This window comes from Thamnophis sirtalis, unplaced genomic scaffold, assembly GCF_051295495.1.
Source record: "Thamnophis sirtalis isolate CommonGarterSnake01/CBP01778 unplaced genomic scaffold, rThaSir2_p1.2 scaffold_4, whole genome shotgun sequence".
NCBI lineage: Eukaryota > Metazoa > Chordata > Lepidosauria > Squamata > Natricidae > Thamnophis > Thamnophis sirtalis.
Window position 1 is genome coordinate 96723315 of NW_028261384.1, and position 26634 is coordinate 96749948.

General features: G+C 40.5%; 1 protein-coding gene across 1 annotated transcript in view; it reads right to left on the reverse strand.

Moving 5' to 3' along the window:
- Positions 1–3086: 3086 nt before the first annotated feature.
- LOC106537608 (keratin, type I cytoskeletal 17) overlaps positions 3087–26634 on the reverse strand; it is a 40199-nt gene continuing 16651 nt past the window's right edge. Inside the window, exons 3-9 of the mRNA XM_087711873.1 lie at positions 17622–17704; positions 15891–16047; positions 13760–13921; positions 11802–11927; positions 11029–11237; positions 7642–7664; positions 3087–3729 (exon numbers count right to left, since the gene is read on the reverse strand). Of these exons, the coding sequence (XP_087567999.1) occupies positions 3638–3729; positions 7642–7664; positions 11029–11237; positions 11802–11927; positions 13760–13921; positions 15891–16047; positions 17622–17704 (852 nt within the window). The 3' untranslated portion in view covers positions 3087–3637. The remainder of the gene's footprint in view (positions 3730–7641; positions 7665–11028; positions 11238–11801; positions 11928–13759; positions 13922–15890; positions 16048–17621; positions 17705–26634) is intronic.

Below are 26634 nucleotides of genomic sequence, written 5' to 3' on the forward strand. Positions count from 1 at the left end.
AATTCAATTGCAATAGGTAGTAGCCATTTGAAAAGTCTGGTGTAGTCAGAATGCAGTGACTTACTTACCATGAGGCAATCCATATTTCCTGTCACCTACAAACTGAGACCCTTTTAGCCAAGGATTAAAGCTGGGATCTTCTGCATGCAAAGATGCACCTAACTCCTGAGCTACAGACCTCCCAAATAAATGCACAGTGGCAATCTACATAGAGTCAATGGGTTAAAATACCAATTGTCAGCACTTCTTCATTGAGTAATTAGGAAAGAAAACCACGAGACTCCATTGATAGAAATCAAATGTACTTTTACTAATTATAAATGATCAGAAGTGTAGCAAAGCGAAGACTGATTATTTAGGCGCGAAAGCGAGTGATATATAGAATAACCCATTCCCCACCCCTTGGCATCCCAGTTGCAGTCCAATCATAATTCTCCCAAGTGTCAGGTGTGAGATAACGTCGAAAGGCATCACCAAGATGGAATGTAAGTGCCGTTGGCCTTGGCGGGAACCTCCTCCGCATGCGCAGTCAGACAGGCAGCAGAACTCCAGAACCTTCCTCCAGCACAATTAGTAATCCCCTCCCAAATCCCATGCCCCCCCTCCCCGTTTCAATGGCAGCTGAAGCAGCAGCAAAGCAGAGGCTGACACCAATTGTTCAATAGGTAGAAAACCATGACAGATGCTACTCAAGTTTACAGGCTTGTGAGAGGCCCTATTCTTAGAGCTCTACTAGTTGATTTCCATGACTTCCTTTCCCACATAGCATCACCCAGTTAGTCAGAAAAACAACCACCTTTTACATTAACAGAAGGAGAGAGTTGGAAGGGACCTTAGTCGTCTTCTAGTCCAACTTCCTGTCCAAGCAGAAACCCTACACCAGGGGTGTCAAACTTGTGACCCACAGGCCGGATGCGTCATGTGCTGGTCACACCCATCCTCCATTTAGCGAGGGGAATTGCGATATGTCACACAACATGTCATCGCGATTTTGACACTCGAGCCCTATATCATTTCAGACAAACGATTGTCCAATCTCTTCTCTAAAACTTCCAGTGTTGGAGCAGCCAAACCTCATTCCATTGTTCCATCAGGAAATTTCTCCTTATTTCTAGATTGCTTCTCTGCTTCTACCCTCTCTTCTTGTGTGGAAAGTTTGGGCTTAGGCAAGGATGTGTGAATTTTATTCGTATTGCCCAGAAGACAGGTTGCTGATAAACTATTAGTTGAGCTATTACTGAACACAGGTCTACTGGTCTTCTGGAAGTCTGTCAGACTTGTATCGAATCTTAACCCAACTGACATTATATGAGGTAGAGAACTAACATTTCACCCTGGCCCATCCCATTTTTAAGTGAGATGTATTCATCTCCTGGTCTCTTGATTTAGCCAGGGATACTAGCAAAACTTTGTCACTTTTACCTTAGCTCCCAATTAAAGGTAGCAAGAAAATGGCAGCGAATGGCTGTAATCAGCAATACATGGATGCACTCCACAGAGTATACAGCATTGTCCAGTGGTGGGTTCCAGATCCCGTTGAAACCAGTACGGTGCAACGGAGCCCGGCGTCCTCCACATAAACGCAGCATGCGCATGCGTCCTTACCTCCTGCGACGCTCCGCGATGCTCCAACTGCTCAGCAGAGCGTCGTGCAGGTGCCATACACTCTGTGCGCGGAAGCCCCGAAGAGCTCAAATACAGGCAAGGATGACTGGCAGATGGGCGGGTAGGCCCTCCGGAGCACCATATTGGGATGGTATCTGGTTCCCCCGTGCAGGCACCTGTAACCCACCACTGGTTAGAGTAGGAAAAGTCAGACTGCCTCTCTCCCAAAGTAACAAAAAAAAGCAGAAAGCAGAACCATGCAAAACTCCTTGTTGGTAGAAGCAGCAGAAAATTGGCAAACCATCATTTGGAACATTTTTCCCAGTTTTAAAAAAACACTAGCAGGTTAGTTTTTTCCAGACGAGACAAGTCAGTTGGTTTTTGAAGACAATTGTTTTAAACAATTTATTTTTAGAGTGAAATAAAAAATAATCATACTGTACATCACCAACAGAAGAAAAAACTTAATTAAGACAAAAAACCTAAATCATGGGCTGTAGTGACTAAAATTGACTAAATATGACAAAATAGAGTGGGGGGGAAGGGACAAATAACTGAAAAAAGATCCATATAATTGCTGTAAATAATATAAAATTAATCCTTAAACTAATCATTAAATTGTTAAATCATTATCGTTAAATCTACATAATGCAGCAATTCCTGTGTCATTGTCTCATTTTTAGACTTTTCAAAATGAAGCTCATATCCTGGAGCCACTTTTTAAAATCAGGAAAGTAAAATACTTTCCAAACATGTAAAATTATCCACCTTGCCATAACTCAGACTTGGTAAACCAAAGCTTTTCATGAAACAATAAAATCTGTTTTAGGAATATACTTCAGAATATAATGATGTTCTTAACTATAATATATTTTCCCATAATTATAATAACATACAGTATATAGTAATTTGAAGGCAAAGCAAAGATACAAGTAGAGAAGACCAAATCATTGATTTTCAAACTTCTTATAACACCATTATAAAAATTTAATGTCCGTCCCTTTTTAAGCATTTTTAGTGTATCGAATAAACAGGAAATAATGTTTTCTGATTATTTCATTTCATTTTTAAATCATACCTTTTATTTCTTAATACCTGAATTCATTGATTCTCCAAAAGTAAATATTCCAATGTTTCATGATTCAGATTATGTAGATAGGTCTCCACTTACGACCACAATTGAATCCAAAATTTCTGTTGCTAAGCAAGACAGTTATTTAGTGACTTTATTTTGCCACAGTTGTTAAATGAATGACTGCAAGTGATAAATTAGTAACACAATTGTTAAGTGATTCTGGATTCCCCCTGACCTCAGAAGGTCACAAAAGATGATCACATGACCCCAGAACACTGCAACCATCATAAACATAAGTAGCTTCCAAGGGTCTAATTTTTTAATCATGTGACCATGGTGATGCTGTAAGGGTCATAAGCAGAGGTGGGTTCCTACCAATTCGGTCCAGTTTGGCAAATAGGTAGTAACCCCAGTGGACACGTAACCATACCAGTTCTATGATCGGCGGTGCCATCTTGATTTTCTGTTCTGCACATGCTCAGAACAATCTTCATTTTAAAAATGTAATTTTTATTCAATGGTGTGCGCATGCACAGATCATTTTAAATGAAAATGCGTACGCACCCGGAGAAATTCCTTTTACTACCGAACTTGTAGTAATGGTGGCTGGAACCCACCCCTGGTCATAAGAGTGAAAAAATGATCATTGATCAATTTTTTCAGTGCCATCATAAGAAGGCACGTCATGGTGCATTGTGGTTTTTAGTGTGATCCAAGACATAGTTAGCAGATTATGCAACAGAATCTGAGGGAGGGTGTGGAAATTAAACTTTAAAGACTTCAAATAATTCCAAAAGTCACAATCAATAGATACCTAGGCAAAAAAAATATGAAAGTCTCATCTATTTGCAGGCCAACAAAAAAAACCTCATCCAGAGCTTCTATTCTCTTCCCCTCTTCCTCATCATCGCCATCATCATTGTGCTGCCAACATTGCTAAAGGGAAGGCAGCATCTTTCAAAGCTGGTGCTCCTCCACACGGGATGACACCACCTTGCCATCCACCCGTTCTTCAATGATCATCTTCTCCCATCGGCTTACCAAAGGTTCTGCAAGGAGTGACAAAAGGCACTGTATGAGGGATGGAGGGCCGGGAGAGAGAGAGCATGGAGTAGCTAAGGTGCTAGGGAATGGATAAATCACAAAAGGGCACCTTTTAGATTGCTATTATATATACAAATACGAACCAGAGCTGTCAAATGACATTTCAGTTAAATAATTGTTTTATTTTTTTATATTTCACATTTTTGAACTACCCATCCCACTCAGAGAGTTAGTGTTTATGTCTTCAACTTGAACTACTGGAATTTTTACGTATTAAGAATCACACTTCATACAGGGTCTGCTTTACACTGTTTCAATCTTGTTGAATTTAACCATAGTATATCACACCTTTATTCTGCCAGAGAGGCTTAACCTTTATGGAACCAAATCTATTTCAAATGTTCACCGTCTAGAGAACGGCTGTCAAACTTGTAGCCCACAGGCTGGATGAGTCATGCTCTGGCCATACCCACTATTGGTTTAGCAAAGGGAGGAAGTCGCAATACGTCATGTGACGACACCATGACGATGCAAGTTTGACACTCCCGAACTAGAGCCACCCTATTTATCCTATTGAATTTCCCCATTACTAACTCTGTATTCTCAACCCAGTTGAAATGAAACACCAGCCTCTTTCCCAATGAATCTATATAGCTGTACATGCTATGGAGCCCCAACTTTTTCCATATAGCTGTCAATCCATATTTATGATATCAGGATGCAAAAACTACATTGTACAGGTAAGAGGTGATAGCATTACTAGCTATCGATTTGCTGGATATTAGACTAGATTTTCTCTAGTTCTAATGCAAAGAATCCCTTATTTTTTCATTGAATAAAATGCATCCTCAACATATAATCTGTATCAAAGGTAGATACAAATCTTTTGATATATCCCTAAGGGAATTTGCAATGATTTCTGACTATTATTTTTTTATTTAGACATATCATTTTCTATAACAACAACAATAACAAGCCTTAGCCACAAACTGCATGAAGGCGAAAATTCAACATGTTATCACCAACAGCAAATGTTGCCTCTGTAATGAGAAAGACGAGACAATCGACCACTTGATCAGTGGGTGCAGCAAAATTTCACAAACCGACTACCTACAACGCCATGACCGTATTGCTAAGATCATTCACTGGAAATTGTGCCAAAAGTTTGGATTTGAGTAAAGCAAAAACTACTGGGACCATCAGGTTGAGACGGTTTTAGAGAATGAGAAAGTCAAGATCTTGTGGGACTTCAGAATTCAGACTGACAGGCACTTGGCCCACAACACACAACAATAGTTGAAAAGAAAAAAGTATGGTTCGTTGACATTGCAATACCTGGGGTTGCACAAATTGAAGATAAACAGCAAGAAAAAATCACAAAGTACCGGGACTTGCAAATTGAAGTTGAGCAACTGTGGAAAAAGAAATTGTGTGTTGTCCCGATTGTAATTGGAGCCCTTGGAGCAATACCTAAAGGGCTACCTCGCTATTTGGAAATTCTAAATTTATCAGACTTGAACATTCTGATTCTACAAAAAAACACCTTACTTGGAACAACTTATATTCTCCGATGTTACCTTAACAGTTCCTAGGTCCTTGGTTAGGACTCGAGCTGTTGAGCTACCAACCAGCCCCAAAGGCTGTGAATCTCACCAAAGATTAACCACATATAATTACTACTACTACTACTACTACTACTACTACTACTACTACTACTACTACTACTACATATTCTCATCTAAATTAGAAAAAAAGGAATTTTAATACAGGGTTAATAATTGAACTTTGAACTTTAATAAGATTTGTATGCTGTCACTCCCTTGGGACTCTGGGTGGCTCACAACAAAGTAAAAAACATTTAAAATATTTAAAATATTTTAAAAATACAATGTTAAAAAATTAATACAACATCCATTCCATCAGGTGGGGCTAGAAATTAATCAACAGCCCCAGGCCTGCCGGAACAGCCAGGTCTTGGTCGCTTTACGGAAGCCCGGGAGAGTGGTGAGGGTCCGGATCTCTGCGGGTAGCTCATTCCTCAAGGCCAGTGCAGCTACAGAGAAGGCCCTCCCTCGGGGAGCCGCCAGCCAGCACTGTGTGATCTTATTGGTCGTTGGGAGGTGAATGGCAGGAGGCGGTCTCTCAGGTAGCCAGGTCCAATACCATGTAGGGCTTTAAAAGTAACAACTAGCACCTTGAAGCGGGTCCGGAGACCAATGGGAAGCCAGTGCAGCTCGCGGAAGATAGATGCAACATGGGTGTATCTAGGTACACCCATTATCGCTCACGCAGCTGCATTCTGGACCAGCTGTAGTCTTCGGACACTCTTCAGGGGCAGCCCCATGTAGAGTGTGTTACAGTAATCCAGTCTTGAGGTGACGAGGGCGTGAGTGACCATTCGAAGTGCCTCCCGGTCCAGATAGGGCCGCAACTGGTGCACCAGGCGAATCTGGGCAAAGCTGACAAATGGTGTTCTAACATCAGCTGTGGATCCAGGAGGACACCCAAATTGCAAGCCCAATTGACAGACTCCAAGTTAAAAAAAAATGTAGACAGTGGTTGTAGTACTCCAATAAATGTTGTCATCAAAACTCTTTAATTCTATACCCGTGCCTTTTGCACCCGGTTCTATTTTTTTTAAAAAAAAACTACAAATTGAAATTTGTTATCTTTGTTATCTTTATCCTCATAACGATGGCTCTACTTCTTGGCAATTATAATAACTCTATGATGGTCAAAGACAATATGATAATAGAAAAGTTTTAAAAGCTATAGTCTCTGAAGACTATATCCCACAGTTAAAATTATCCCATTATAATGTTTTTGAAGACTGACACAGAGATGCTTTATTTATGTCCCCTACTGATTTTTCCCCCAGTCGTTTGAAGAACGTGTTTCATTACTCCACATATATCATACATACTAATTTTTACCACTTATTTAGTATATTTCAATTTAGACTCCTTTCAAAGATGGTGCCTGCCCTGCACTTCATTGAGAATTGAATCATAATCCATACAAGATGTGTTCACATTGCAGTTTATCAAACAAATACTGTGTCTATCAAATTATTTGTTAAAATAACAATATCACATATTTATATACCACTTCACTGCCCTCTTTAAGCTGTTTACAGAGTCAGCATATTGTCCCCAATAATCTGGGTCCGCATTTTACCAATCCCAGAAGGGTGGAAGTATGAGTCAATCCTGAGCCTGTAAGAATCAAACTGCTGGCAGTTAGCAGAATTAGCTTGCAATACTGCATTTTTAATCAGTGAGCCTCTACAACTAATAATCATCATCAGTAGCAAATAATCATAGGAAGTACAATTTTGTGTCAATGCTGAGATCTTTAGAGGATTCTTTCTATAGGAGACATGATAATTAAGTAAGACTGAAACTAATTTAAATTTAGAATGTAAGTATACCCACTAATGCAGGATCTGCTAAAGATGAGTTGAGCATAACAATGTCCAGTAAAAAGTCATTGTTAATTTTTTTACAGTGTGTGATGTAAAAGCAATACTGAATAAAACTTGAAGTCCAACACATCTGGAGGACACCAAGTTAAGGAATGCTGAGAAACGCAGAAGTGGAAACTGAAAGTATAACTTGCACCATTGACCATGCTAACTGGGTTTGATGGGAACTTGAGTACAACTTTGGAAAACCATAGGTTTCCTGCCACTGGTTAAGGAGAGGTAAACTGAGACATCCAAACCATTGCAAGACTCATTCAACTCTAGAGAAGATTCAGTGAATAAATGAAGTTTTCTTGTTAATGTTTTTCTTGTTATAGGCCTGTAGAAGAGTCTCTGTCTAAAACTGCTGCACAATTATGCACTGATTTTCATTTTGCATGTATGAATGTAGATTCCCTAAAGAGAAGCCTGAATATCAAATTAGTTAGCATACCTGGAGAAGTCGGTGGTTCAAACCTAAAAAAGAAACAAAAGAACACCAGGTCTATAAACAAGATTCTGATTTACCAAATTGTCTAATAAAGAGTTCAGGTATAATGTTCAGTTCCTACTTGAATCCCCTTCCATTTTACAAAGAAATAGTTCATGTTGGCCTAGTATTTTGGAAGTTGCAGTTTCAATATAAGTGAAAGGCTCCAAGCTAGAAAAAGTTGGCTTACATTCACATTACAATCAGTAACAATCTTTTTACAGGATGCCTCTAGAAAACCTTAATTCTTTGCATCGTCCCTTAGTATGTCTAGAAAATACACATTTCTTTTATTGCAAGATTTTTTTTATTTTTATTTTATTTTGCTAATGAACTCAATATGCACCAATGTAGTTACAGAGCAATAATCACTTATTTTCATGGTCTGGTATTATGTAAGATACTAATGATTTGCACAGTGTTTTCTTTAGCTAAAAAAAAAAAACATGCACTGAATGTAAAAGAAGGCCAGGAATGCATGTATCTAAATCAAGCAACAGTTCTACACTTACATCAGATCCCAAGGACATACTGTGCAGCATCTCATAAGAGTGTTAGCCATGTTCAAGCAGAGCTGTGAGAGAGCAGGCTGCTTAGAAAAATGAATGGCACCTGTGCTGCTTTCGTCTCTTCCCATTAAGCCCTCCCACCACCACCAGCAGCACAGAAAATTATCTATAAAAGCTGTGCTGTGAAACAGCTGAAGATACACGGGGGCGGGGAGAGAAGGAGGAGCATTTGTGTGCGTGGAAATAAAGCAACCTAAAGCAGTCAGAAAGGAATGTTCTTATCTAGCAGCATGTACAAAGAGTAATAGCAGGAACTGCAATAGCAGAAGGAAGAGTAGCGGTGGGAAAGATAGTGAGTAATGAATGTGAGAGCTTGTATGGGTTGTCTAGGGTTGCCTATTCTTTTGGTGTTTGAGCCAACCAAATTAGGTATAGATTAAAAGAATTTGTCATAGGGACGATAAAAGTTGGATGTCCAAAACAAGATGAGATATCCAACATAAGAGGGTATCCTCACCGGTGGAATTGGCTCAAACTCAAGGAGTTAATTAAGTACTCTGTACCAAAAGAAAATAAACCTTAACTACAAAAGGAAGAGAGTTTGGTCCTTGCAGACCTCAGACTTTGCAGATAATAACTAACATCCTGACTTCAGAAACCAGACTCCTCACTAGAATCTACTACACCAAACTAAGATTGGGGTGGGGGGGAATAGACCAACAAAAGTTCTCCCTTAGGCACAGAAGAGGCTACTGCTTTGGTAGGGAAATGTATCTACTTCATGAAATTAAGCAAAGAAGAAATTAGGCCAGCCAGAAAAGGGGTTAGGCTCAGATATTTGAAACAACAGAAAGAGGAAAAGTTTGTTAATTAAAAAAGAGAAAGAAGAGCAGCTTTGGAGTGAGAAAGAGGAAAAGTTGACAAAAATGGGAAGAGTGAGAGGCAAGAAAATAATTTAGAGAACTGATAAACTTAAAGGAATCCAGTCACTAGAAGGGCATGTTCATATCTAGAATTTTCAGAACATGCTGAGAGGGAAAGTGGTCACAAAGATATAAAAATCCCTAATTTAAGAGAGGAAGAAGACATAGAAGCCTGTTTTACTATATTTTGTTATATATAAAAGTTGCTACCTCCTACAAATGACATTGAAACTGAGATTGACTGAGTGACCAGGTTTAACAGGAAAAGTTATAAAGGCCTATAATAGTCTTTCAGCTAGGGAAGTAATTGATTTGAGGTATGTAGGTGCAATATAATTCTTTATAGGTGAGGTTTAGGAGCTACGCATATGAAAAACATGAAGGATCTGTAAATTGTGAGCAAGATTGGAAGAAAGTATTTGAAGCCAGATGAAAGGTGCAAAGAATAAAAGAGTAAAAAGTTATTTTAGAACAGTTTCTATATGTGCAAGGTCCATATTTTCTTGCATTATATTTTACTTTTATTTATTTATTAGATTGATATCCTGACTTTTTCAAAGAGCTCAAGGCTTTCATTGCGGATAACATTTCCTCTCCAAGCTTTTCCCATAAAAATAATTCTCCCAGTGGCAACTGAACTGAACAATGTGATGGTTCAAAACTATCCACTGGGTTTCCATGGATGAGAGGTGATCTTGAAGCTGGGTTTTCCCAATCCTAGTTCAGCAATTGAACCACATTGTCTGGCATGCTAATCTTACAGTAGCCAACCAGATTTCATGGAGAAGCTCAGAGAAAACATGAATATCATACTTTCCAGTTTAATTTCTCTAGTCACTCATATGTTGAAGACTATACTTGAAACAATATGTAATTATCATGACTAGTAGCCATCAATGGTTTGTTTTCCAGGAATTTATCTAATTCCCCTTTGAAGTTACTCATAACTATTATCCAGCTCTGTTGCCTCCCCATTGCTTGGTCTTTAAAAAAAAATCTAAAGTCTCTCAAACTTCCAGCTCTTCTTCATAGGGGACTTAATCCAGCCTATAATTACTTCGGAAGCCTTATTTATGTATTTGTCATTTAATTATGTATTGACAAATAGTCAACTACAGTGGGACCTCGGGTCACGAATGCTTCTGACTATGGTCAAATCAGGTGCCAAAGAAAAAAATCCACTAAATGTTTTACTCTGGTCACAAACACATCCTCGGGTAACGATCAAACACAGCCACAGCGATTTCCCCTTCTGCACCTTTTCTTGTGTGTGATCGCGCAAGTGCAATCACTCTTGCTTCCAGTCACGACCAAATCGGATGCTGACTGAACAGATTACGGTCATGACTGGAGGTCCCACTGTACTTAGGAATCTGGTTTAGAAAATAGAAAAATAATGCAACAATTAAATATACTATTCAAATAACTTGAACAAAAATATGTTCCATCATTTCCAGCTTTCTCTTTCTAAGTTGCATTCCATGTGGGTTCAAATAATAAATTTATACAACACATACAGTAAGGACTTTAATACCATGTAGGGTCAACTACTGATCAAAGTTGAGCAAAGATATTTTTCTGTTCCATGCCACATTCAGACAACTAGTTTTCCTCCAGGAAATTCTACTTCATCCCTCTAACTCACCACCAAGTTTCCTTACTCATTCAGCTGTCAACCAGCAATCCATGGCTGTCAGTGAATGGAGGAGAAAAAGATCCCTCTTAGACATCATTTGTTTAAAAATCAATTCTTCGTATTCATTCAGTCCTTTCCAAATCTCCTGATATTTTCCAGTTGAGTGCAAATGTCGCTGTTTGAGTTATATAAATATCAGCACTCCCCTCCCCCTAAACTGTGGGAATAGAAATAAATGGATCAACAAGCTGAACAGATGGCACTCATCCTCCCCACTCCTTACCCTTCAAGAAGACAGTGGTAGGTTGCTATCTCCTGTTTCAGTCTGTTTTTAATATCCATCAGTCGCTTGTAATCCTCATCTTGGTTCTGGGCATCCGACTTCAGTTGCAGCAGCTCTGCCTCCCGGGCAGCCACAAGGTTACGTAACTGTGACAACTCCAACCCATAATGGGATTGCACCTCAGCCAGGGTCCCCTCAAGAGCTCCTTTCTAGGAACAAAAGAAAGGTTTCTGTTTTCATTTTTCTGAAGATGTTAAATCTAAATATGCTCTGCAGGACCCAGGAAAAGCAGAGGGTATATGGAGAGAATAGAAACTTGAGTCCAGCTTGCAAACATGACTTGCCTTCAAGGAGCCTACACAAAATGTTTCAATGAGGATACTGGCTGATGGTGTCCAGAGTAACCTGTCTTAGTTTGTTTTTAATAAAATAATTTGGAAGCTTGCCTATTACAAGGAAAGTATCTTGCACATAATCTTTATTTAAAGGAACCTTTCAAGGCATCTTAAAATACAAAAAGGGGAAGCCTGCCAGTGTCATGCTTGGAGAAATGACAGACAGCACCTTATGCCTTCTAAGTGGTAAAGTTTATGAAAATGTTCATAACCTGCTGTAAAACGTCCAAATATGTCAATCAGTCCCCAATATTGAGGCATTCCTTCTTTGGCCCATGAGGCTACTAAGTTCATACTAATCTTTAGGTCAGTAAAACTCCTTCTGCATTTGAGGCTTTTAGCATCTAATCCACAAATTTGAAAATGACTGGAACCGACCATGCTCCAAAGAGATTGCAGCTCAATCTCCAAAGCCTGGCTCAGCCGCTTCAGCTCCACCATCTTCATCTGAGCACTCTGTAGAGCTTCAGTGCTGACAGAAACCTCCCGATTGAGTGCATCGCACTGTGAAAAAGAGAAGTTACCCATTAGATATCCAGACCACATTATCTCCCATAGGGAGAATGGGAAATTGCTATTATCATTTGTGTATGAACAGGTGTGGATATGCTCACATTGCTCACTTGTTCAGCGGTTTCACTCTAACAATTAAAAAACTTTTAACCAGGATTCATATAGGTTATATTTGATCAGAGACCTCTGTTGACTTTCAATAAAACAGAATCCAATATCATGTGCAGACCTTGGCTAGTGACATTTATTCATTCAATTATCTTGAATTATAAGCTCTCTTTCTATTCAAACTAGACTAGCATCTGAAAAAGATGTGGATATGCATGTGTCCATAATTACAATGAGTCAGATCAAATTCTCTACTAAGGTCATTCATTTTTTTTTGAGGCAATCTGTCCAACATTTTTATGGTTTAAATAATCTAGCCTAATGCTGATGAATGCTGTCCTTGTTTATGGTATCATTTGTTTGGCTTCTGTTGGCTATGAAGCAGCACAAGGAGTAAATGAAGAGCATTGATTGCAAGACACTTAATCTTGCTGTCATTTATTGCCAATTTCCCCCAAACTGGTTTCTGAAATTTCATAAGTCTTTATTACAGCCCAAAAATGTTTGAAGCCTAATCTTAACAGAAACTAGAACTAGAAACATGAGGTTTTTTGTTGTTTGAATGGAAATATTTTTGCATTTCTGGGTTTGCAAAGTAGAACTGGAGATGTTGCAAAGACAGCTCTTCCTGGAAGCTGCATGTAAAATATTTGTTGTCCTAAAAGAGAAACAGATATATGGCTTGGATCTCAGGGTGGTTTTCTTCCTTGTGGGTACCTCTGCCCAAACTTAACAATGAAATACACCTGAATTGGTATTTGTATTTGATATGTTCTTCATCTTCATTATTTTCATCATCATTTCAATTCTTATCCTCAACCTGTATGGGTGAAATAGATACTTGAATCTGAGTGAAAGAGTAACTGGAAGAATTACACACAAGTGTGTATGGGCTCTCCATGGTGTCAGGGCCATTATCATGACCTAATGCTGCCTGAAGCAAGACAGCGAAGCTTCCCCTTCCATTCCATATACCTAAACACAGTGTTTGGGCATAGCAGAAGGCAACAGGCTGAATAGAGTGTGAGGTGGAGTGTATTCTGGAGTCCCAGAAAGGATGGGCTCTTTCCTAGATAGCAAAGACAGCACAACTTGCTAGCAAGAAGAGGGCAACCATGGTCTCTCCTTAGCAATTCACAGAATATATCTACAGTTATGCAGATAATTGATTTAATCTGACAAGATTCTATCTGTACACTTATCTGTAAGTGAACAACAATAAACTTTTTAGAAGTCATTTCAGGTATTTTTTTGATACTGGCTAGACCATTACATGGCACATAGCAGTATCAACCAAAATCTCATTGCTACCTCCTCACATCTAGCATCAGAGGAAATTGTGCATGCCTTTTAGGCACAAACACATATGCTTAAAAACAGAAACTTGTATCTTCCCTTATTTCTATCAACCATATCCTCTCCTTCTGAGGACACATTTCATGGTGGTGATTATGTAAATGTAGCAACACACACAAAGGGGGAAATGAAAGTATTTAGGGTGAAGGCCTAAAAATGGCATAAATAAAAAGCCTTTAACTATATCAAAGAAGGGGAATACTTGAGAACAGCTTGTTACTATGACCTGAGAATTCTTCTATTTTTACATTGTGCTCTTCCTAGCTCCTACAGACATATATGAGCTCATATAATGTTCGCATCCTCTCTCTTCTGAAAATATACATTTTAGTATTTTACTTTGCCAAATCTTTCCTCACCTGGGATTGGTGCAAAGCTTCTGCTTCCTCGCGGTTCTTCTCCATGACGCCCTCATACTGGTCACGGATCTCATTCAGAGTTTTTTGTAAATCAATGCCAGGCATGGAGTCAACTTCCACGTTGACAGTGGCCCCCAGATGCCCCTGGAGAGGAGCCATCTCCTATGGAGTGAAAAAAGAGCTCAGAATTTATTAGTTCACATGTCTAGGAAATCAGCCAAATATCATTTGGGGAAGAGCAATGGACAGCAACCAGCAATGTCGCAACAAAGTATTAATTACATGAAATTAAATTGTCATAGGTGGGCCCTGGGGGGGGGGGGGGACCGTTGCACTTGGAAATTAAGCAGTGCAACAGCCTGATTCTTGAAGTCACCTCCAACTGAAAGTTTTCAAAGACTGGATGTTGCGAAGTCATGTCTGACGCATCGTGACCTCATGGACAATGTTCCTCCAGGCCTTCCTGTCCTCTATCATCCTCTGGAATCCATTTAAGCTTTGGTGACTCCATCCAGCCACTTCTGTCATCCTCTTCTTCTTTTGCCCTCAGTCTTTCTTAGCATTAGGCGAGTGACAGTGAGTCCTTCCTTCTCATTAGGTGGCCAAAGTATTTGAGTTTCATCTTCAGGATCTGGCCTTTTAAAGAGCTGTCAGGGTTGCCTTATTTCAGCTTGACCCTCTGGTTCTTATCAGCTTCTTCCTCCATTTGTGACAAATTTGTATGTCCATCCCCCCTTTCCACACACACACACCCGCTACCATCCTGTAGTTTATGGCAGGATGCCAGCGAAGCAAAGAAGCTGAAGATGGCAGATCTGCCACTGGCTTTAAAAGTCTCTTTCCAGATTTCAACACTTTCTTCTACTTTGGCCATCATGGTCCAATGTCATGACATATTCCATGGCCCCTAATTGCTGGATTCCTCTGCTTCTTTACCCACCCACCAGATCAATAAAACATCCCATTATTTGTCCCATCACTTGGACTATAAAAGGAAAGTGATAGTCTCATCAATTTCAGCTAGTTAAAAAAGGAGAAAAAATACACCCGAAGAGTTTCACAATTCTATCAGTGAAATTGTTTTAAAAGTCCAGCTTTTTACAGTCACACTGATTTTTAAAAATGGTAGAGGAAGCCAACAATCAATGAAAGTAGGGAAGGCAATGTTTTAACCATAGGCCAAAATAACTAATTAGATAGAAATGTTTGTCTACATTGAAATGAAGGACAAGTGAGGCAGACAGTAACATATCCCACAGCAGAAAAGAGTCAGCAGAGGTGTCTCCAATGGTGGATCAGGAAAGGACAATATCACACATTCCTATTCTCAAGATACAGTCTGTGGCCCTTGTATTACAATATGTGGATCACCGTTATGACTCTCTTGGGTTCAAAGATTAAAATTCAAGTCATGTCAGCATAGTTTACTTTCATTGCTTTTTAATTCCATTTTCCCTCCCATCCATTCTTCCAGTCCTACCTCTGAAAAAAAAAGGCTCTATTTTTCGGCTGTTGAGCATGTTAGTCTTATTGTATCAATTTGGCCCTGCCTAAATAATATAGAGGGGAATTTTTTCAGTAAGCAGCAAGTAAATAGAATGTTCAAGCTATTTTCATAAGGCCCTTCAACAAACCTTATGGAAGGATCTTAAAAGTGCCATTCCTTATTATTTAGAAAGTCGGGCTGTGCAAAAGATAGAAGATGCCTGGAGCACACAGAGGCATCAAGCCACACCTTTCAACAACTCCTTAAAGCAACTGCTTCGTTTCCTAGAATGATGTGGTTGCTTTCTGCAATAACAGTCCCATCATGGAAAATATTGTATTTGTTTTAAAGAATTGCCAATAGATGCAATTCTTACATATATTCTGAAGCATCTTTTTTCCTTCAAATTGAACTTTTTGTAGGCCCAGTAGGGAAAAAAAGAGATTATTTTAATCTGTGTTCCTTATTATTTAGATTCCAAACTCAGCCTAACAAAAGAAACAGCATGATAAACATTTGTATTCCAGCAGCCATGTAATTAAAAGAACTTCTATTGAAACATTGTGTGGCAACATTGATCCAGGAAGTGTAACGCAACTTGCATAATATCATGGACAAATTTCACACAGCTATATCCATATTTACCTCCTTGTGGTTTCTTTTGAGACAGGCCAACTCTTCTCGGAGATTTTCAGCTTGCACCTGCAAACTAGCTCGACTTGCATTCAATTCTTCTAGGGTCTTACGCAGACCCCCAAGGTCTCCCTCCACAGACAGGCGCATGGCTACCTCAGATTCCAGCCTACAAAGGCAAAAGGGTCCACTCAGCACATTTTTAGCTATGATTCTTGATCGCTACATAACTGAGAACATCAAATGCTTCTGTATGCATTTTGTATATTAGTCCTTTTGAGTTAACTTGGTTGAAAAGGTTTTGCCCTGTGATGCAGCGTTTCACCCAGTTACAAACAAGAGAGCTTAGTATATAGATCATGCAAGCCAGCCATGGGGGACTTCAGTCCATCATTTATGAACAGGCTAGAATTAAATGGATATGAAGTCCCAAACATGGCACAGGATCACCTATGTGCTTATGCACACTCTGTACCTACAATAGTGGCCAAAATTGTGGAAACCTTTTGGGAAAAGTATATTTTTGAGGTTTGATGGCTAATAACAATACTTTTTTTAAAAAAATTCAAGACAATCATATTCCACTGCTGGAATTGAAAATTTATGGAGCCGACTAGAGAAACTTGTTAGTCAGAAGCGACCCAGCAATAAAACCCAGTAAATAGAAACACTCATTCAATCTTGGTTTCACATTGTAACAGCTGCAGAATTAAAAAGCTTGGTTCACTTCATAGGAAGACATTGTAAGGCCGTAATTCATGCTTTTAAAGGTTACCCAACTAAGTATTAATTGACATGGTGATAATTTTTGTATATCTCATTTTTTCTATGGTGATCAATTTTGTATATCTTGTTTCGCTTTTCTTCTTTATAACTGCTATTCTAATAGCAAATCCCTCATAAACATTATTGCATTACGTTCTTGATTAAATTATCTTTCCATTGATATATAATTTTATGGTAGTACTCCAGAAAAAAGGTGGTAAAAAGGTCAGTTTTAGAAAATATACTTTTCCCAAAAGGTTTCCACAATTTTGGCCACTACTGTAGGCTTTATCTAATTAATGCTTTATGATCTCTCAATACACATTTTTGTACATCTTCTCTTACCTTTCTTTTTTCTGAAAAGTATGTACAGTGCTGAAGCCCAAGGATAACTACATTGTGACCAACATATAAAAGAGGTGTGAAACTGGCTGATTTGTTTTCAAATGTAGATCAGATTAAAATACGAGCATCTCCGCATAGAATTGTAATCAGTTGTTTGAGTGAGTCATCCTAATTTTAATTCTTTCCTGTTGGTGATAGCTTTTCAATATTAAATGTTTCTTTAAGGGCACAGCTAATCTATCACATTAATGTGCTGACCTCTAGTCTGTGAGTTGGTAGAAAAGTATGTCACCATCAATGATAAATGGTAATTGAATAAGGAAAAAAATCCTATCTAGTTATCATTTCACAAATTCCTTTTTGCAGCCTATATAGCCAACAACCCAGGTTTTTGCTTGCTATCAGCTATAATAGCTGCTCACACAGAGAGGGGGAAATTAATCATGTTTTTTACCTTGTACCTGTTACCTAAATTGCTGATTTAAAGAATCATTAAATATTTGCATAATATCAGGATGCGAACAAAAACACAGGTACATGGCTAACATTTTTGTTTTTTAAAATCAAGAAACCTACTGTGAAACAAAATGTGTGTGATGAAAAAGTAAAGGACAACTGATTAATTAAACTTACTTCACCCTGAAATCATCAGAAGCAAGTCTGGCATTATCAATCTGTAAGAGCAGTCCAGCATTTTTCAAAGTCTCCTCCTGAATCTATGAAAAAAAGGGGGGTAGATTTCAAAACATCATCATAGAGAATACCATTTAGCAAGAAAAGTCTTAAATATACTAATTATTCAATTCTGAATAATGTCAGTGCAGGACTCCAAGATAAGAGGTGGGCCCAATATTTGATTCCTGTTTTGTTTATTTAATTTAGGATATGGTATTTATAGAGGTCATGCAATCACTGATGTACAACACTAATAAAATAGATATGTACAAATGCAAATAAAAGTTTAAGTAAAGTACTAGCATAGAGGTGAAGAGGAAGGTTTCCTTGAAGAGAGAGACAGGGAGGGGGAGGGAGGGAGAGAGAGAGGGAGGGAGACTGACTGACTGTCTTTCTGACTGACTCTCTGTCTGTCTGTCTGTCTATCTGTCTGTCTGTCTGTCTGTCTGTCTGTCTGTCTGTCTGTCTAGCTGGGTTCCAAGTAACACCCCCAACAAAAGAAGACTCTGAGGCTTGAGATTCCTCAAAGTCCCATTTTGTTAGAGATGTCATATTGGCACCTCTGGGAAAACCTGAATCTCAAAGTTTCCAGGTTTTCCCCACCCGAATGAAAGTCCAAGTCCCTTCCCAGCACCCACATGTCCATCACATGGCCCAATCAGGCACCATCCCACTGGAGATACCTCCTAGTCATGCCCTTCCTGGTGCAGAGCAAGATGTCCTTGACTTTTTGTCCAATATTTTTGTGTTTCCGGGCAGGTCCACCATACGTGATAAAAAGTCCCTTGTACTTTTTTACACTTCCAGCAGGTTGGCTTCATGTTTGAGTACATTTTAGCCAATCTTGTTGGTGGTAAATGCCAACAATAAAACATTTTGTACATATTTTCTTTAAGTGCTGCTGATAGTGTTAGTTTATAATTTGTGTTCCAAATTCTTTCCCAATCCACTAGATTTATGTTGTAACCAAAGTTTTTGGCCCACGCCATCGTGCAACCTTTAACTTTTTCTTCTTCTAATGTTACTTCTAATAAATATTTGTAAATTTTCATTATGAATTTATTTTCCAGGCTAATTAAAATTTTATCTATTGTAATTCTGTGTATATTCCATATTCTTTTACATCTTTTTTGTATCTCGGTTGTAGTTGGAGATATGGCCACCAATCTATATTTATATTTTGCTCCTTTAATTCTGGATTTGTTTTCAAATTCCCTTGGCTGTCTAAAATTTCACTATATCTAACCATTTTCGATAGATCTAGTGTATTGGAATGTGTCATGGCTTCCATAGTGGAAAGTCATGTCAGTATTTTCATGTAATGTTTTTCTCTAATTTTATTCCAGATGCACCTGTATCAGTGCATCTCTAATATAATGTCTGCGATAGTATTTTTGTTTCTTTTTACCCTCTTCCCATAGGAAAAAATGCCATCCCATTTGCAAATCGTGGCCCTCTAATGTTAGTATTCTTTTATTTTTTAAATTGATCCAATCCCTGATCCATGTTAGTGCTGCTGCTTTGTAATAAAGCTCCCAGTCAGGGAGTCCCATATCACCTCCGCTTCTGTCATCCTGTAGAGCTTTCAACTTTATCCTGGCTTTCTTCCCTTGCCATATAAATTTTAATATCATCTTATTCAATTCAGTTAAAAAAAAATCCTAATTTTATGGGGATTGTTTGAAATAAGTATAATAGTCTGGATAGTACATTCATTTTTATTGCTGCTAGACGTTCAGGATCTCGGAAGAGGAGAAGTCCTTGGTGTGTGACTCGCCCAGGTCGTCGTAGCTCTCTGTGTCTTCGGCGATGCTGTTGTTGGAGCTGAGGCTGGCCAATATCTGCACTGGGATCACACTGGTGATCTGGAAGCCGCTCTTCTTCTTCAACTGGGCACCCACCGGACCCCGGATGGCTCCTCCTCCCAGCGAGAGCAGTGCCAGGCTCTGCAGAGGAGGCAGCCCAGGAGGGCAGGAGGAGACTGAGGCGGAGGCGGAGGCAGGGGGAGACTGCATCAGGTGGGCCAGCAGGCCAGGCAGGAAGTCCTCCAAGCTGGCACCACTGTTGCTGCATTTAAAAAGGAGGATAACCACTGTCCAAAACCATTCCAAGTTTAATTCTATAATGAATATCAAATCATCTGCAAAGGCCTGAATTTTATACTACTCTTTTTTTAATTTTAGTTCCTCTTATCTCTGAATTTTGTCTAATTCTTATTAAAAGACTTTCAAGCATCAGGATAAAGAGCAGAGGTGATAGTGGCCTCATAGTACTCTAAAATATTTGCTATTATTCTAGTGTTATTCCTGATTTGTCTTGTTGGGGGGAGAAGCTGCGCTCAGGCTCCCCCAAGACGGTGGCCCGGGAGAGCAAGACGTTCAGGATCTCGGAGGAGGAGAAGTCCTTGGTGTGCGACTCGCCCAGGTCATTGTAGCTCTCTGTGTCTTCGGCGATGCTGTTGTTGGAGCTGAGGCTGGGCAATATCTGCACTGGGATCACACTGGTGATTTGGAAGCCGCTCTTCTTCTTCAACTGGGCACCCACCGGACCCCGGATGCCTCCTCCTCCCAGCGAGAGCAGTGCCAGGCTCTGCAGAGGAGGCACCCCAGGAGGGCAGGAGGAGACTGAGGCGGAGGCAGAGGCAGGGGGAGACTGTATCAGGTGGGCCAGCAGACCAGGCAGGAAGTCCTCCAAGTTGGCACCACTGTTGCTGCATTTAAAAAGGAGGATAACCACTGTCCAAAACCATTCCAAATTTAATTCCACCGCTTGATTCTTCTGTAGCCTTGGCTGGATTTTTTGTCACTGGCTTGAAAAACTTCTCTTGCATCGATCAGGGACTTTGCATTATCCCTGAGGTCAGCAAGATGTATTCTTCCTGTTCACTGTCTCTTCGGGATGCTTTAGGTCCAATTGGACCACCTAGCGGCAAAAGTATCGGCTGTGTTCTCGGAGCATCAAGACCACACGTCCGTATCATCACAACGTTGACTACTACTCCTAATCTGTATATCTTTTCTTATTGTTCTTGTTAGTACTTCCAAAGACAATATAAATGGCATTTGGGATATGGATACCCTTGTGTAGTACCTTTCCGGATGTTAAAATTTTGTGTCACCACTCCATTCACTAATACTTTGGCCTCCTATTTGGAATATATAGCCATGAACATATTTAAAAATTTCCTGGTGCAGAGCAAGATGTCCTTGACTCTCTGAGAAAAGAATGTTATTTTGACTATACGTCTCACATACTTTATATAATCCCCGTTCCCATTTTCTCAAAGCATTAAATGTGACTCATCAGAAGATTGTGATTGTATAATGAGATTAACACAGGGAGTTAACAGCAAAATCCTAACCAAGCAACCCCCCTTCCACTCAGAGCTACACTTTGGCTTATCAGGGTATTTATCATGGAATGGTTTTACTAATCTATCTGTCTTTACATCCCAACACTTTATCCAGGTAGGTTCAGACAAAGGGTACCCTTTCCAATGAACTAAATATTGCAATCAACCGATCTAGAGTGTACAATCTTTTTTTAGTTTATAATGGGTTTCTCCTTACATTACTATAGGTCTGGGAGGTGGCTGAGTCTGCAGTCTTAATCTCGACCATAGAGCTGGCTTCAGCAGACTACAATCCAAAACAGGATGCACTTACCCTAGAATTCAGGGGAGGCTAAGATGAACTGTCACTGGGTTAATTACTTTCATTATTGGTAAGGGACCTAAAAATTTAGGACCCAGCTTTTTGCTAGACAGCTTTAACCGTATGTATTTGGTTGATAGAAAAACTTGATCTCCCACACGGGAGGGGGTTTGAGACCAGTGTTTGTCTGCTTGCCTTTTATACTCCTCAGTGGCTTTTGATAGCACTTTTTCCGTATTCTCCCACCCCTTCCTTAACAACTCCATCCACTCGGTCAAAGTCATGGAGGAAGGGGGTTCTCTGGGCAGTTCAGGCATGGGGACAAACTCCATGTTGCTGGTGACCTGAAAAGGGGTTAATCCAATGCTGCTATACACGGCATTGTTGTAACTTACGTCTGCAAATGGCAACAGTTTTGCTAGTATTCTTGTTGGTAATCCATATAGTATCTTATATATTACTCCACCATTGCGTTTGTATGTTCTGCTGTGCCATTACGCCACGACGATCATACTGATATGGAAAGCTGAGCTGAGTCCTTGTGTGGATTTGATGGGTCTCAGGAACTCTCTCCAAAACCTGGTCATGAATTGGCCATGAGATGACCTGCCATCTATTTAATGAACATCTAAGCCAGCTTCTTTGCAGAAGGCAGTCCTAAGTAAACAATGAAGTGGGCTTGCTTAGGAAATAAACCGATTACTGTCCAAATCACTGTGTTTCCCCCACTGTTTGGAAGTTTGACAATAAAATCCATTGCAATTTCTTCCCAAGGTCTGCTGGGGCTTGCTACTTGTTGAAGGAGTCCAGGGGGGGGGGGGTTTCCTGGTCTCATTTTCATAGCAGTACAAGTGGCACAGCTTTTCACGTAGTCCTCCACATCTGCTTTCATCATTGGCCATTAGAATTGCCTTTCAGCCAGGTGTAGGGGTTTCAGGAATCCGAAATGGTCAGCCATCCTTGAGTAGTGGTTGCACTGTAGCACCTCCAGTCTCAAGCTTGCAGGGACATATAGCTTGGATTCCTTCCCTGTTAGCCCATCCCTCATAGTCAGAACGTCATTATTATCTGTGAGCCAGAGGTCATCTGGAAGCATGGTTCTTAGTGCAGCTGTCAGCATGTCCGGTCGGAGTTGGATAGCCATCTGGTGTGGCCTCTGGTGGTGACCTGTGTAGCTTGTTGTACGGTGGGAATGATGGCATGGATGACTTCTTCCTTGCTGCTGTCAAACTGCAGCTTTCTTGACAAGGCATCAGCAAGCAGATTCTCTCCCGCTGGGATGTACTTCAGCTTGAAGTTAAATCATCTGAAGTATTGTGCCCAGCAGGTCTGTTTAGGATATAATTTTCTAGGGGTTTTTAGGGCCTTGAGGTTTTTATGATCAGTCCAAACCTCAAAAGGTGCCTTACCCCCTTCAAGAAAATGCCTCCAAGAGAGGAGAGCCCAATGGACTGTGTAGGTTTCCCTCAACTTCATTGGGAAGGAGTGGAACCTCTACAGCAATTTTCCCCTTCCCTTCACAGGGTCACCCTCCTGGCCAAGGGTGTGGCTGGTGTCCGAACTTGAGGGACAGGAGCTGGAGCCAGGCATTCTGATGCCCTGTAGCCATGCTGTCCATACTGGTAGCATTTGGCAGTCTCAGAGGGTGTGAGCAGCAGCAGTTTGGGCAGTTTAGTTGGGGTTCGGTGGCCCAAGGGCTTCTCGCTGGCCTCTCAATAGTCAGCTTCCTGTGGGGGATGATCTCTAGATCCATGGCCATTGCGGTGTTGTACCAGTTTTTTATGTATTCTGGAACCCCTTGAATGCTGCAAGATTTCCAGAGCTTTGGGTCAAGGGCCTCTTTGAAGTGGTGAATAAGGAGGCGCTCCGGCCAGTTTCTCAGTTTCCTGGTCAGTCCCAGATTAGCTCTTGGGGAGGTCAGCCCGCTTGTTTCTTTTCTTTTTTTATGAAAAATTTTATTGTTAAAAAAAATAATAAAACTTTGGACATGGTGAAACTCCGATCGCTCTGCCATACAGAGTATAACACATATCTCTTGTGATTCAATACCCATTTCTACTAACTAATTATATACATACTTAACCTCTTCTACACTGGACTTACTTGGACTTAATCTTCATAAATGTCAACGACCATAAGGCAGTGACCGTTGCATTGTGAAGGCCAGGGGCAGGACGTCACAGATTACAGCACGCCATTGCTTCTGATTTAGGGCGGCTTGTTGGGCATCGGTTATCGAGAAATGGAGTGGTTGAAGATCGTGAGCCACTTGGGATATCCACGTTTTCTTTGGGGCATTTCGTGCGATTTTCCATCCATCCGGTCGCAGCGAGTTAATCGATCGGTAAGGTAATCGGCTATTGTCCATACGGCAAACGTGTCCAAACCATCTATGTCGTTGTCTTCTTAGGTAAAGTTCGGTTGTAGTTTGGTTTTTACACAGCTGCAATACCGTTTCGTTTTTCCTTCGGTCCCGTAGAGTTATGTGCAGAATGTTGCGCAGGCATCTTAGCTGGAATCGTTCTAATAGGTTCAGGTCGCTTTTAAGTAAAGTCCACGATTCCGAGCCGTACAGTAAGATTGTGCGGATGGAAGCATTAAATATCCTCATCTTGGTCGCAATCGTCACGTCATTTTGGCTCCACAGGCACTTCCTTAAAGAGGCGAATGCGGCTGTAGCATTGTCAATGCGGCTTTTGATGTCATTTGTAGCCACTACACGTTGGCTGTCGATGATCGACCCCAAATATTTAAACGTGTCTACTCTTTCGATAGGGTTGCCTTCGAGGTGCAATTGAGCTGGTTGAGTGCCCGTGAAAATGAATTTGGTTTTTGTACCATTTATCACCAGGCCGAGCTTGTTAGCATTTGCTTGTAATGCATCCAGCGTATTTTGGGCGGTTTGGGCTGTTTCAGCAAAGAAGACAATGTCATCAGCATACACCAAGTCTGTGAGAGACAGCTGAGCCCCGATTTGAACGCCTGGTGTGTCTTTAAAAGTTTGTCTGAGGATCCAATCCATGGTTATATTGAAGAGCATTGGTGAAATAATACAGCCTTGTTTGACGCTGGTAGTTATTGAGAATGGTGGGGACACATTTCCCAAGTATTTTGTCCAGCTCATTCCACCTTCGTAAAAAGCTTTAAGCACGTTGAGTGTAGCATAGGGGATTGATTCAGCTTTAAGGGCGCACCACAACGATGAATGATCTATGCTATCGAAGGCGCATGAAAAATCCACAAATACTAAAAAAGTGTCTTTTTTGTGATGCAGGCGTGATTCGGCTAGTTGTCTCAGGGTAAATATTTGGTCTGTGCAACCTCTTCCTGGTCTGAAACCGGCTTGCTCTTCTCTGCAATTAGTTTCTCTGACTTTCAGTAGTCTGGATCGGATTATAGAGGTTAAGAGCTTGCTGGATGTTGATAGCAAACTTATTCCTCTATAGTTTTTGCAATCGGCTGAGTCTCCCTTTTTGTGGATTGGTACAATAATCGAGTCTTTGAAGTCTTGAGGCATGACTCTTTGGTCCCAGATGGCAGAGTATATACATTTCAATTGTTTTACTATCAGTTCTCCTCCCGCTTTCAAAGCTTCAGCAGGGATATTGTCTACCCCAGGTGCCTTCCGGTTCTTACAGTTACAATTACATAATATATTATCTATATTGACTCTTATTTCAATCTATGCATCCTTGTGCTTATTCATTCTGACTTTCCTTCCTTAAATCCAACCACTGATAAAATCTATCCCAAATCTCATAGTATTCTGCCTGTCCTTTATTCTTCAGTTCAAGCATCAGTCTATCACATTCTGCACAGTCAAGTATTTTCTTTGTAATTTCTCTTTCTTTAGGTATGTTTCCACCTTTCCATTGCTGGGCGTAAACTATTCTTGCAGCTGTTAAGATATGCAGTGTTAAATATGTTAACCCTTTGCTTAAATCCTCTTTGATAATTCCTAATAGGAATATTTCTGGTTTGAATTCCAATCTCTGTCCGATCATTTCTTCCAACCATCTCCAAATCCTTTGCCAATATTCTTTTGCTTTGCTACATGAATACCACATGTGGTAGTAGGTGTCTGGTGTTTGATCACATTTCCAGCATTTAGGTGGTACATTTTTATACATTTTGGCTAGCTTGGCTGGAGCCGAGGTGGTGCAGTGGTTAAATGCAGCACTGCAGGCTACTTCAGCTGACTGCAGTTCTGCAGTTCAGCTGTTCAAATCTCACCGGCTCAGGGTTGACTCAGCCTTCCATCCTTCTGAGGTGGGTAAAATGAGGACCTGTATTGTTGTTGAGGGCAATATGCTGACTCTGTAAACCGCTTAGAGAGGGCTGAAAGCCCTATGAAGCGGTATATAAGTCTAACTGCTATTGGAGGTAGGTGCCACCCATAGAACATTTTATATAGGTTCCACCAAGTCGGTGGCCCGGGAGAGCAAGACGTTCAGGATCTCGGAGGAAGAGAAATCCTTGGTGTGCGACTCACCCAGGTCGTCGTAGCTCTCTGTGTCTTCGGCGATGCTGTTGTTGGAGCTGAGGCTGGCCAATATCTGCACTGGGATCACACTGGTGATCTGGAAGCCGCTCTTCTTCTTCAACTGGGCACCCACCGGACCCCGGATGGCTCCTCCTCCCAGCGAGAGCAGTGCCAGGCTCTGCAGAGGAGGCACCCCAGGAGGGCAGGAGGAGACTGAGGCGGAGGTGGAGGCAGGGGGAGACTGCATCAGGTGGGCCAGCAGGCCAGGCAGGAAGTCCTCCAAGCTGGCACCACTGTTGCTGCATTTAAAAAGGAGGATAACCACTGTCCAAAACCATTCCAAGTTTAAGTCTATAATGAATATCAAATCATCTGCAAAGGCCTGAATTTTATACTACTCTTTTTTTAATTTTAGTTCCTCTTATCTCTGAATTTTGTCTAATTCTTATTAAAAGACTTTCAAGCATCAGGATAAAGAGCAGAGGTGATAGTGGACAACCCTGCCTTACTCCTTTCATTATTTTAAAGGTCTCTGTACTTTCCCCATTTAATAATATATTTGCCCTTTTGGTGGAGTACATCGTTTCTATTAATCTTTCAAATTGGTCCCCTAATTTGATATTCTTAATTTGTTGTATCATGAATTCCCAATTAAAATTGTCAAATGCCTTCTGTGCATCCAGAAAGACAAGTGCCACTTGTTTCTCTGGATGCGCCTCATAGTACTCTAAAATATTTGCTATTATTCTAGTGTTATTCCTGATTTGTCTTGTTGGGGGAAGAAGCTGCGCTCAGGCTCCCCCAAGTCAGTGGCCCAGGAGAGCAAGACGTTCAG